Source organism: Citrus clementina, unplaced genomic scaffold, assembly GCF_000493195.1.
Source record: "Citrus clementina cultivar Clemenules unplaced genomic scaffold, Citrus_clementina_v1.0 scaffold_8, whole genome shotgun sequence".
Classification (NCBI taxonomy): domain Eukaryota; kingdom Viridiplantae; phylum Streptophyta; class Magnoliopsida; order Sapindales; family Rutaceae; genus Citrus; species Citrus x clementina.
Window position 1 is genome coordinate 1,161,396 of NW_006262022.1, and position 13,805 is coordinate 1,175,200.

At 34.1% G+C, this 13,805-nt stretch overlaps 2 protein-coding genes across 4 annotated transcripts; both read right to left on the bottom strand.

The window, feature by feature from the left end:
* Positions 1-3,747: 3,747 nt before the first annotated feature.
* On the bottom strand, positions 3,748-7,153 carry LOC18035520 (thaumatin-like protein 1b). 3 transcript variants are annotated; one of them, XM_024179680.1, is made up of 4 exons: positions 6,708-7,153; positions 5,904-6,597; positions 4,141-4,244; positions 3,748-4,025 (listed from the first exon to the last, which is right to left on the bottom strand). In XM_024179680.1, exons 1-4 carry the CDS (start codon positions 6,769-6,771, stop codon positions 3,991-3,993), a joined length of 897 nt encoding a protein of 298 aa, XP_024035448.1. In that variant the 5' UTR covers positions 6,772-7,153; the 3' UTR covers positions 3,748-3,990. The 3 variants fall into 3 exon arrangements, with proteins under 3 accessions (XP_024035448.1, XP_024035449.1, XP_006422636.1); XM_024179681.1 differs by having other exon boundaries at positions 3,748-4,029; XM_006422573.2 differs by having other exon boundaries at positions 3,748-4,244.
* Positions 7,154-8,011: 858 nt separating this feature from the next.
* LOC18034264 (uncharacterized protein At2g29880) lies at positions 8,012-9,833 on the bottom strand. Its single transcript, XM_006422574.2, has 4 exons — positions 9,711-9,833; positions 8,832-9,178; positions 8,678-8,750; positions 8,012-8,599 (listed from the first exon to the last, which is right to left on the bottom strand). The coding sequence occupies exons 2-4, from the start codon at positions 9,162-9,164 to the stop codon at positions 8,115-8,117; spliced, it is 891 nt and encodes a 296-aa protein (XP_006422637.1). The 5' UTR covers positions 9,165-9,178; positions 9,711-9,833; the 3' UTR covers positions 8,012-8,114.
* Positions 9,834-13,805: the final 3,972 nt, after the last annotated feature.

Consider the following 13,805-nt stretch of genomic DNA (forward strand, 5'->3'; position numbering starts at 1 on the left):
ATGAAAGAAGTGCCCGCTAACAAAATAGCGGCTTTTCTTTTGAGTTATATTTTTTATGAAACAAAAACCATTTAAATAGATCCAACTTCAATAACATCCATCATCTTAATTGAAGTATGTAATTATATTCTCAATTTATCTACCCGCTATTTTTCTTTTAAATCTTTTGATGAAACAGTTTTAATAAGGAATAATTATTTTATGTCCCCTTTAAACATCATTATGTAGAAGGTCCACACATCACACGATTGCATAGACCATTCAACACACTTTGTAATTTTAATTGATTGTAGAAAGTGAGAAATTAATATTACCACCAACCAATTAAAATACAAAATTGAAAAGGTAAGCGTGTTATGTTACTCTCGATTTTAATCTTCTTATAGTTAAAAAGTGAAAAAGGACGGATAAAGTGAACTTTCAATGCCAATCAATTGTGCCCGATTCATTTAAAAGTGAAACGGCTGGTCCTCCATTTTTACTCAATTCGCACCGAAACTCTTTTGTTGCATAAAATTAGGTTGATTCTATTTTACTTTGTTAGAATCATGTCAGATTAATGTTGAATTCGGATGAATTCGGCTATAATTGATCGAAGTTTACTTTTATCTTTCGTCGTCATTGTTTGTTGTTGTCATTTGCCGTTGATGATTTAAGAGTGAAAGGCTACGTTTGGTTTGATAAAGAGAGAGAAAAAAAGTTGTGTTTGGTTTGATAGACAAGGGTAATTTGGGGAAGAAACCTTGTGTTTAATTAATTATGATAGGAAAAATTTTAGAGGGCCAATTGTGAAAATTAAAAAAAAAAATTGGGTTATTTTTATAAATTTTCCTATATATATATATATATATATATAGGTCTAAGCTGGCCTAGTCCCATGTGACTAGCCACATAGCAATCAAAATAATATTATGTAATGTTGAATTGATATAAGTGAGGAGAATCTGGCACCAGGAATTTCAAAACATGCAAAGAATAATTACTACTATTATTTTGTTTCATAGCGTTTGAAATCTTGTGAGCAGTCTTCTCCTAATCATTCTTGTGAAGCAAAAACAAAAATTCCTTGCTTTAATTTGCTGGCTTTTTGCCTTTTCATTTCAGCTCTAATAGTATAAATAAAATTTATTAATAATTTGCTCTGGACTAGACAAGACGATATTAAAAGGACAAAAAAAAAAAGAAATAATATTCAGATTAGAAAAAGTTGAATGCATGCATGCAATATATATATATATACTTCATGCATTATTACTTGAATCACTTAAAACGATTTAAAATTAGTAAAAGGCTTCGCTCGTTTTTATCATGTCATTTGATCTTCTTCTTCTCTTTCTCTCTGGGCCAATAGATTCATGTAGAAACCAACACGCTGTGCTGATAAATTAAAGCTCCGCATAGCCACAGCCCACAGGGACCATCCAAAGCAAGCATCGTTTTCTCATTTGGATTTTAATGGAAAGGAATGTGCTGGGTGTCTGTCAAACGGAGTTGTAATAGTCAGCATTCATATGAACAAGGTCACGCACATGGATATTCAAGTTTATTGGGTCCGTGACACTCTCCCCTTTTCTTTTCAATAGGCTTGTCAATTTCCCATTGATATTTTAATTAGATATACGAACGAATCCGCCAATTTGCCAGCTTCAAAGATTTCATCTCTCACTGGTAAATCAATCATTTGATATTTTATGGAATTTTAACAAAATTAACCAGTGCTTATGTAACTTACATCCCTCAATAAAACACATGCAGACCACCTCATAACCTATTAGGTATGAATTGTGCCTAAAAAGAGTGTTAAGTACACCGACAGTAACTTAGTAATTGCCATTAATCAGTAGTTGATCACCCAATGTGTGCATAGCAGAAGCCGCAAAGCTGAAAAGATGTGCTTATTTACGGTGAAAAGTGAGGTGTATATTATATTGTATTATGAGGATAAGGTTATGCCTTTATGAGTTATGACTTTTAACACAAAGCAATTCTTTGTGTCAGCTCTTTGCATGTGACTTTCTTTCTTTGGAAAATTGGAAATCCAGCATCGTCTGCAAATCAAATATGTTTGAGAATTAAAGCATGAAGCTTTAGAGGAATACTATTGTTAGCTTCATTTGTTGCATTAAGGTTTATCCGACTCAATTTATTTAACTCATATATCTTGTCTTTAATCTTTATTACTTTCCTCCTTATTAATTGAAGTTAAAATTAAAATCATTAAGCATTCTCGTGCATGAGTCCATTTAGATTCATTCTTGCGGTAACAATCAATCCTGATTCTGATTTTACTAATAATTTAGGCTCCGTTGGTTGGTACAGCTTTTCAAGTAAAATTTATTTAAGTAGAGTTTTTTGTTAGAAGAGCTTTTATAAATAGAGATTTTACTCAAAAAAATTTAGTTATTTGGTTGTCAATAAGAGTTTTTATTAAAAATTTATGAAATTACTTTAATAGGCAAGTTTTTAAAGTTATGTTATGAAAATTGAAAAGAATAAAATAAAATTGTTAAATAAGTAGGGATGTGTTAGATATTTTAAAATTTTAAAAAACAATTTCAACATCGACTTCTAAAAGCTTAAAATGTGAACTTTTACTAGTAAATGTAATATATCTTATTTAAGTTTTAAAAGTTCTATTAGAAAAATAATCAAACACCAAAAAAAATTATGATAAGAGATTATAAGATTAAATAAGCACTTATGGCTATTAAATAAGCTATATCAAACAGACACTTAGACACAATTCTAATCGCGGATTTGTAACTTCATTTAGACTCAAAGAGAGGTCCAATGGTAATATCAAGCTTCTTGTTGTTTTTCTGACAAACAAATTTTTTTTTTGTAAAAAAAAAGGTTATGAGCTGAAAATTATGATCCCACTACTTCCTGGTGTTTGCTCATTGGGCTTGAGGGTGGCCCATTAGTTGGTGTTTAAATAGTCATAGTCTAGGCCTTTCTACACCTCCCTCGAAATTCTTCATAAATCTCCTTCTTATTGAAGTTACTTAAAACAACTAAAGATGATTTTTTTTTTGAAAGACAATTTAGCTAAACACTTGAATAAAATAAGGATCAAGCTACGGTGCAACTATAATACTATGCTACAGTTGGCATCCAGCCGTTGGATGCACTTAGATTGGTGGAATCCACTGACATCCAACAACTGGATGTAACTGTGGCGTGGTACCACAGTTACACCTAAGGTTTCCCCATGAAATATTCTTTTAACTAAATTTTTGCACCCAGTCAATTTCATTATTTTTATTTGTATTTTAAATTTTCATTGAAAGATTTTTTTTTTTAAAGAAAAGTACAAGAATTTTAAGTTATGAAGATATCAATAATTTAATGAGAAGAAAGTAATAAAGAGTTTAAGATTTTTTTATGTATTTTATAGTAAAAACTTAAAAAAAAATACTTTTTCTTTTAAGGATGAAATTTTGTGGGAAGACGGTTATTTTTTTTAATATGAATTTTTATTTTATAAATTAAATTAGGGCATTTTAAGAAATAAATTTTGAAAGGGCTGTTATAAGAATCTTATGGGGTGTTAAAAGCTCCACCCATGGTAATAACTCATAAGCTGCCGTAGAATTTGATAAACCAGTCTTGTTGCCCAAATATCAATTTACTGCTCTTCATTCTTCAGAGACTACTTGAGGACACAGCTTGAGGGCTCCTGTCATTCGAGCTCAGCAACAAAAAACCAGTCATCACAAAAATTAAAGGACACATTGAGGTATATGATTTCCCATATACTGCAAAATCTTGTATGTATAGAATTCAAAGGAAAATTGCAATAATTAGTACAAATATGAAAATCTAATTATGTGTCTGAATAAGAAGAAAAGACGTATACGCAAAAGGTAAGGCATGTACAATATTTCTAATGGGATCTCGAAGACCACAAGAAGTGGCTAATCTACAGTTGAATTGCTTCGTTCATGAGCGGAACAATATACATAAGAAGATATTTTGAGATGCGGAGCTCTACCTCTTGATTGAGATGGAATTTGTACTGCTATCTGCCTAGAGGCATCCAGGCCAATGTTAGTCATAACGGGAAAATAAGCGGCCAAAAGAGGAAAATTGCTGTTAGAATTGAGGCAGCACATGCAGTAAAATGCCTTTGGAGCACACCTGAGGCTGAAGCACCATTTGGATGCCGGCTTGCAATGTACATCGTTGTCTTGTTCACGAGTGGTAGTGCTGCGCCATCTTTTCTTGATCCCAGCAATTTTTGGCTGAAAACAATGTACATACAAAGACATATCCATTGATATATGATACTCTTACTGTATAATTAAAAGAAAGAGTGGACAAAACAGTCAAAAAAAACAATGTGACCCAAAACAAATACCATTAAGCATTTTAATCTGCAGAAAATGTAAGGCAGGAGATAGAAGAGAAGCAAAAGGCTATGTGCAACTTGAGTTTGTAGTTCTTTGGCTGGGGAAAAATATTTTCCTAGTCTGCGAAATGATTCACTAGAAATTTAAGCACAAGAAAACCCCTTACAAATTTGTGGCATCCCTTCCATAAAGAAACAAAGGAATCACATTGCGTACATACAATAGTATTACTTCTATTAATGAGCATGAGAACCAAATAACGGGTACCTGTAACAGTAGCCAAGTTTGTCAAAGTGCTTCCAAGTCTAGATTTCTAAAGCACACGAAATTCAAATTTGACAGTACCACCGCTTGAATAGCTAAATAAAATATAAATAAAGAACACACAGATGCACATGCGTGCAACACACAAACAGTTATGAACTGCAAGATGTGAAATTTAATTCTTAGCGACCGACATTTGTCAGTGGGCAGTAACAAGACCAAGGACAAGCCCAAATATTAAACAAGAACCTACACCTCCTTTTCAGCATAAGCCATCAACTGATGTGCATCACAGATGCGTGATTTGCATGAAATTCTAAAAAGGTCCAGCACAGCCTAGATAGCTACATGATCCAAGAAATCACTATCAATCATAGCTACAAAACAGACTGCCTATTACGATCAGACCATTCAGCTATTTGGCAACTACATTTGCTAACATGAAATCAGCCTTGCAATCCATTTGTTGTGAAAGCATAAGCTAAAACCATAATAGTCTTAGGACAACCAACAAAACTTCCCCAAGTGCTGTGACTCCAATTTTGCTGCTCACATGTAATTGCTTTCCAAGACTAACCATTTACCGAGCAGAGTTTTGATGCATTATTGTCACGCCGCTTGTTTCAGTAGAAGAGCATTTTGCATCTCCTAGAACCATGTAGAGAGCTTGCTTGAGCTTCTACAAGTTTAGCACTAACTGGTAACTATACTGGTCTACCAAATCAAATTTTCTACTCTAATTGACAACTACACGAATGACTTGCAAGAACTTGCTTCAATCACCTAAATACTAACTATGGTCAAACCAAGTCTTGACATGTGTCTTCCCAAACACTTGTCATACCTTAGAAAACGACTATCAACATATGTCAATAGAAATTGCCAATGCAACCATAACACTAGTCTCACTTCAGACTGATGTTCACTTATGCAGTGCCTAAAACTAGGTATGATTTACAACATAAATTTCATACTTTCATTGTTTGCTTATATACTATTATGAAACTGTAATATCACTCAATAAAGAGAACACTAGTGAACAAAAAGTGCTTCATCACAAAATCACTTCTACACAAACTCTAATCTCAGTTCTAAAACGGCTGGCTTTTATAAAAATAGAACATCAAAATCAACTCCAGTATTTTATTTATGTCCACTTTACCAAGTCCACTTCCAAAAGCTGGCGAATTTTCTGGAACGTGCCAACGTGGCCGACAATGCATACAATGAAATGACAAAATTACTCAAAACTTTAGAACAAAAATGAAAGCAAAACTGTAAATTCACCTTGTATAAGGCGCCGGGCAAAATATGATAACGTAATCGGCAGAACCGCACGTGTACGTACTCGTCTTGTCATCGTAGGCATAACTATACGCGCGTGGGCAGACATGTTTGAAAAACAATGAGTACACCGAAGGAAAACACGTGTCAGGCGTAGCGTACGCCTCACTGCAACAATACCTCGGATCACCGAAAGCCTCACACGCGCTCTTACACGCCACACTACCTCCCCGACCTTCACGAGCCACCTTCAACTCCGCTGGACACGCTCCGTTCAAGTCCACCAGACACCCAGTGGCGCCGCACCCCCCGCCGCGGCCTCCTTTCGGTACAACGAGCATCGGAAGATTGTACCCGTCGACCAAACTCACGTCGTAAAAGTCGAGCCCCCCGGCGCCGTTCAAAGTGAACTCCGCGAGCGTGGCGGGCGGCGCAGCGCCGCCTCCGGCGCATTCTAGCTTCTGTGACCCACAGTCGCCCGTGACGCAAGAAAAGGTTTGGTTTTGATGGTGGGTACAAAGAGTTCGAGCCCATATGCGGCCTGACCAAGATTTTGGGATGGTTATCGTTCTTGATTTGCCGCTCTTGAGTTCGAAACCGGTCGTCGGTAGCGGCGGAGAGTTGGCCCCAGAGAGTAGGCCCGGCCATACTGTGCGGCGGCACTTGTTGACCATCTTGAAAGAAGCTGGCTCAGTTTCTGCGGGCACCAAAATGCAAAAAATTAGAAAAGAGTGGGCGTCGGCGTAAACTGAAAAATTTTATAAACCTTGGAAAAGCAAAGTGATCGTTTTTGTTATTGTTACTTACCGGAAATGAAACAGAGGGCGAGAAGAGAGAGGAAGGTGGCGGAGAGGAGGCGGCGGCGATCCATTAATGATTGATTTAAGAGAAGAATTTTAATAAAGATGATTCAAGAACAATTTTGATTTCAAGATTGAAGATTGAATAATAAAAAGATGAACCTTTTGTTGTTCTTGAGTTTGCGAAAACAACTTTACTTTTCTTGATACGAGGGGTGGAAGCTGTGCGTGGTTTCTTTCTTTTTCTTATTTCTTTTTAAATTTTTGTGGACTGGGTAGTTATGGTAATTTGCCAATTGCTTTTCCCTCGCTTTTGTGATTTTCTGTTATTAACCGTTTGGTTCATTTTTATTTTTATTCTCACATAAACCCGTATTTTTAACAAGTGACAGAGCCATAAACCATGTTTTTATTAAGAGTTTTTTAGGCTTCAAATGAAAACTCAAGAGGGAAAATTGACATCGTGGACTCAGGAAGGATTAAGCTTGTGTCTTAATTTGAAACTCATTTTTCTTTATAAATATTTATTTATTTAGTGTAATTTCGAGTTATATTGGGTCTCTTACCCCAAACGATGCGATGATTGTGTAAATTTAAATTCACAATACACTCCTAATTATAGTATGTCGGTAGATTATTATAAAATTCAACAAAAATATTGCAGTAATGAGGTAATAAACCACTTTCAATCTTAAATCTACTGTATAAAAAGACTTTCTTCAAATTTTGAAGGCAGATTTAGTCTACTGTAGACTTGGCACTTAGAGTCCAAACTGCTGCATAGCCCTATGAAAATTGAGAGTGAACCACGTAATTTTACTGTTAAATTTTGATAAATCACTACTCTAGTGGTTGCTGCACACGAGTATTTGCGATCTCGATGGTTCTGAAATTGAGGTTAAAGTGCATTGATTACCTACATCTTAAGGTAAGAATGTGCGTGTTACATTCAATTAGCGAAGAGAAAGAGAAAATTAAAAATTGATGATCAAAAGGTGATTCCGAAATGATTTTAAAAGCTTGTAATTAAATAAGTACAAGCTGTCAAGTAAATCTATACTATAGGAGGATAACTTACGACTCTTTTCCAGGTTATTCTTCTGCCCATGAATGGTGTTCGGGCGATTAAAGAAATATTGAAAACTTATTTGAATTTAGAGAAGTGACGACAAAATAACAAAAAAAAAAGACAAAAATGTGACGAGAAATTGATGAATTAATATTATATAAATCAGTTATCTATAAATTCTCCATAAGAAAACACTATGGTACATACAAAACTTTCATTCAATCTCATAAGGAACGGAACTTTCTCACAGTCACTGTGGTACATACAACACAAAAGGGTCAATAAACAGAAAATGGAAAATCTTTCACAAGGAGGATAAATGGATCAATCACCTGTTCTAGAACACTATGCATGCCAGAGAGACCTCAACCAGATTAATCGTCGAAGCCCTTTAATTGTCATGAATGCAATTGCATTCTTATCGTCTTTAAGAACATTGACAGCCTTCGTGAATTCGGTGTCATCTAATTCTTCCAAGTTCTGCAAATCCTCAAGACACTTCTGGTACAATGTTTTCTCACTCAATACGTTTCTTTCCGCAGCTTTAAACGTGGCTGCTGAGATCATCTCATACACTGCATTCTCTATTGTCTCACTGGCATTGTAATATGCTCTTTTCTTTCGACCTGATGCTGTAAAAGCAACACATTTTCGCTTCTTTGGTTGCATGTCATTTATTCGAATTATGGAATCAGAATCAGGAGCACCATCTACTACTTGTGTAGGTACATTAGTAGGCTCTGAAGATCGAATAGTCTCTGTGTTGCTATGCCCCTCTTCGGCTACCACAGGAACCCCACTTGGAATGTGTTTCCCATTTGCTCTTTCTCCTGAACCAGAAGCATCAGTAATCGTTTGAAACACTTAAACTACCACCACCATGCACCAATCAAGATAAGGAAATTTACCTTCAAATATGATGGACATTTGCTTAAACAAGGGAAAGCTCTTTCTTCGGAAAGGCCTTGCTTCACTTCTTACCTACATTAATATGTTGTCAGCTCTTGCAATGAACTGAAAAATCACTAGCTAATAAAGTTGTAAATTAAGGATATTATGTACCCCAATATAGCTGTCCCAAACTTTATCATCAGCAACGACCATTTGTCGAGTTTCATCCCAATGGAACCCGGTATGACCAAGCAGCGTCTTAACAACACCATAATCTTTCTTCATAACGTTGTACCGGTTCTTTATCTGGTTCTCTTCTAAATTCATCCCAAACTTTTTATTGAAGTCACGAGTAACAGATTTAATCACTTCGTTTTTAAATTCATTGTAAGCAGTTCTTCCACAATTATGCTGCTCAATGAAAAGCTCAACCAAATATGAATCTCGGGATGGTGTCCATTCTGCCTTCGGCCTCCCTAGGACCCCATCTTGCGCCACGGACATGCTCCCTCCGTTCACTAAAGATGTGAAATCAACGAAATAAAAATAGTCAATATTATGAAACTTCCTGGAATCAATATACATAAAACAAGGATAGCGCATGACACTGGCAATAATCTAAACAGCAACAAGGCAATTAGCTCTCAAAAGGGTTCGTGAAAAAGTAATTAAGCCTGATGAATAAGCAATAATACAGCCGTAAAACCAAGGCCTACCTAGCCTACCATATCGATTTGATTTTTAAACTCTGTTAAGTGAATTAGCATCTCAAAAACTTGACTTCTATTACCATTTTAGGCATAACGCATAAGTTTATCAATGCTGAGATATTCCCTTAATAACAAAATATAACTTCCCTTGGTTTTATACAATAACATAATCACATCACTGAAACCCAATTTTTGTAATACAGAATAATAAGTTAAGGGAAAGTATAAAAGAAAATTTCAAGCTCAAATTTTTCATTTTTTACACATTACATTGCACTAAGCAACTAAAACGAGGCAGATAAAATATTACAATAGTTAGGTAGAGAGTAGCGAAAAGTACCTGACAGAACAATAGGCGATTTACACCTACAACTGAGGGATACTCCGGTGAATGGAAACAGTGGAGCCACCGGGGCTAACGTGCGCCGTGGTGGTTACAAGTGCGCAGGTTAAGGATGAGAGTGAAAAGAGAGCGGAGAAGATAAGTGGAGTCTTGGGCGGGAGTGTTAATAACGTTATAAATGGAGGCCCTGCGGGATTCAATAATCGGTTGCCACGTCACCTGGACTTGTGGTCTGTTGAGTTGAAGTAATGTTGGGCCTTTGGCCCAACCAAAAAAAGTATTTAATATTTTAATCTTCTAAATTATAATATTGCAATTTTACTTTGTGAGTTAAATGCTGGATTTTGGAACAACATATATTGACACTTAAAAAACTTAGTGGTTCGATAACAAAAGGATGAATGTAAGATTAGTCGTAATTTATATGATTAGTGTAGAGTTTAATCATTAGGCTGTAAGAGTATATTTGTTTGCTTTTAACTAAGTTAAATTTATGACCAAATAATTTAGGTAACTCAATGATAAAAGGGTAAATGCAAAAAGTGAGTTATACTTATACACTCAAATATTTTGTTTCGATTTGCAAAAATTTGTAATTAACTAATAAAGAAAGTTTTAGGTACTCTTAATGTATACTTCTCTCAATTAAATTCTTGTCACGTGTATCTGTCAGACAATCATGTAAAAGTAAAATAATGAGTGACAATAACTTAATATATGAGAAATACACAATTGAAGCACCTAGTATTGATCCTTAAATGATTACAAGAGGTTAATTATACTCTCAGTTGCATCCAAGGAGAAGGAAAGGCTAAAAGTTGGTTTATTTGGATAAAATGATGAACATGAAAATACATACTGCTTGCATGGAACAGTATGAAACTGTAAGATTTTAAAGATCGCTCTCTTTGAAAAATCTCTATAGCCTTGAAGCGTCAATATGTTATTGGTCGTTGGCAAAAGTCACTTCTCTATTGTTCTTATCTTTTTCCTTTTTAGCTAGATGAATAAGGCCAGTTCAAATGCCAAGGGGGGGAAAAACCCCCCAATAAGACAATTTTGAAATGCTTTCTTTTGGTTTGCTTTGGACTGACCAAAGAGTAGTTTTAATGTTGTAAAACAATGACACAAAAGTAGATCGACAAAAATATTTTTTCAGTATAGGATTCTTTGATGCCAAAAACTGCTTCCAATATGGAAGCCATAAAGAGAAGTTAGCATCATTGTGTTTGTTATTTGATAAATGGCCTTAAAATCAATTACATTGCAATGGTGAAAATGGGGCAGCTAATACTTGCTAGCTCTCTGCTAATGGAGTTGACCATAATTGAATTTCAATTAGCAAATCAAGAACCAATGACCCACTTTGCGACACTCTCACTGTATCTCAAGTCAATGCAGCTTCTAATCTCTAATGCCTTAAGTACGAAAAAGCAAAAGTGCTTCTCTTTATCATCTTCAACGACACACTGAAGACCTGCAAAAATTTTTTGATGAAAAAAGGAGAAGGGATGGCCTAAAGTTTGACCCAATTGAAAGCTTTAATAATTATCCAACATACCCAAAAAGAAAAAAACTATCTTATCCCATCTTCAATGTAAAATATCAAATTAAAACTTTAAATATGTTTGAATTACATTTCTACGTGTAAATATTTGATCCCACATCAGTATAGGTCGATAAATTTAGATATTCAGATTTTCCCATGTCAAACTAATATTAAAAATCTCATTAAATTTATTATTTGTAAGATCAGTGAATTTGTACGTGTAATATTTAAATAATATTCGACCCCATTTTTAATAAGATTAGAATAAATCTCGAATATGTGTATATACAAATATACAAACCACATGCATAAGTTGGAATTCATTGTTTTTGTAATTATATTATATGTAAATTGAATTCGACCCGAACATTTGATATACAAATAAGCTTGATTGAGTTTTTAACAATTGGGCGAAGCAAATTATTGAGTGTATATTTAACAAGACATAAAAGAATTGATTAGCATGATGATTCTTTTTCACAAAAGAGAGACAAAACCCGTTAAGATCATTGTCAATCAATGTTGATATTCATAATGCATTCCAATAATTGTTTAAAGAAATTATTGTTCATTATTTGTTGGCATAGCGTGATCTATTAACAGTATTGCGAGGGATCCACTATTAATATTAGCAGGCCTGGCATGCAAAATCCATTGTGAAAGCAATGTATATGATTCAGAACATCTGGGATGATTCTGTTGTTAGTTTCTTAATCAAAATCATCACAAAAAAAATCCAATGATTTGGATCTTTTTTCATTTTGTCCCCTATCTTAAACATAATTTCATAGACAAAATATAGCAGGATAATTGGATTAGCATGCTATGTGTTTGATCCATCTCCATAGTTTACCAGCAATTCTAATGTCTAGAAGTTTCTTTGATTTAATTAGTTTTTAAGATTTTAAGAATTATCAGATACAAATTATGCACATTTTAAAGTAAGGATTTGAGACTAGATTACTATAGTTAACTATAATTGAATATTTTTATTATAGCTACACAACACATTTTAACTTTAACTTTTAAAATGTGTGAACATTGCGTTAGAGAAAAACTCTATGAAATCTCATATAAATCGCGTAATCATCCTCAATGGAGAAGATTCTCTAAAAGTCCATTAATTTATTCAATGAATACCGATTGTGCGTGCAATAATAAGATAATAAAAATAAATAAACTTCAACACATATTTGAATTAATTTAAATAAAAAAAATTGAATTGAGTCAGTATATTAATTAGTTCAGTTAATAAAATCTCTTGAGATAATATAAGAGATAAGATATTTAAATTTCACTCATATTAGCTAGTGCGAAAAAATGCATATTTTTTAATGACAAATCAAAAAATGAATGTGATATATTAAAATATGTGTGTAAGGTATAAGCTATTAATTACTAGGAGAATCTCGTAAAATTTGATAGAAAAATAAACATGACCAAGGAGACCGCTAATGCCCATGGTAAAATTTGAATACAAAATTTCAGAAAGATGATGACTCTCTTCATTGATATAATTGCTTACATACATGCGCAAAAGGCTGCATCATCAATAGGTCAGAAAAAAAAATGAAAAATAAACCCTAATCACCTTCATTTCATCATTATACATTCAATTTATGACCAAGAAACAAGTAAGGATTTTAGTCTCTCAATCTTTTATAATTACAAGCAAAATGTTCATACAATTTGATGAATTAGCGAAGGCAAACAGTATTATTATGTTATGTGATGGAGAAACTAACAAGCATGCAGATATGTTGGTGCATGCTTTAGCTATCAGTGCACAAATGCAATCAAGGAGACACAATTTACAGGCCATGTTTCAGGTCCCTATGAGGCCAGAAAGCATGACTTATCGATCGAGGATTGGTTATGTGTGTGAGTGGTGCCAGCCCCAACAAGCTTCATGAATATGTTGCACTGCATCAAAACAATTAAAGCTTTCAAGACTCAGAACTTCATGGCATCTTTTTTAAAATAATACTAGAAGTACTGGAAATAGAGATGGGGTGTCTCTTATTTATTGGAAGAAAGACAAACTCATTATGGTTTGTGATCATGATTTTTGAAGATAATCAATAATCTCTCTATGTCACTTGTTCAAAATTCAAAACCTATGAACAAAGGAAGGACTTATAACTAAAACTCTGAAACAAGGAATTTAAAGAAATTTCTTGGGGTTTTCACTTTTCATAATGATGCCCCCTGTATTTGGAATTCTGAATATAGCCCATAGGTTTTTTTTTTAAAAAAAAAAAAAATTCTTTTTGGGTTAAAAACACCAAAACATAAACTTTCAATTTCCACTTTCTGTCTGTTCAAGCAATACCCAGATCAAAAGAGAATTCTCGCTCAATTCTATTACATTTAAAATATAGGTAAATGACGTATACATAATCAACCACCAAAATTCGAGATGCATGCGTCTTCCAATTGAAGGCAAGTACTGGCTAGAAGCTAGTACTTAGGAATTATATTCTAGCTAGCACTTTGGAATTATAATAAAATATGTATAAAGAATAGATTTAGTTACTCTTTAG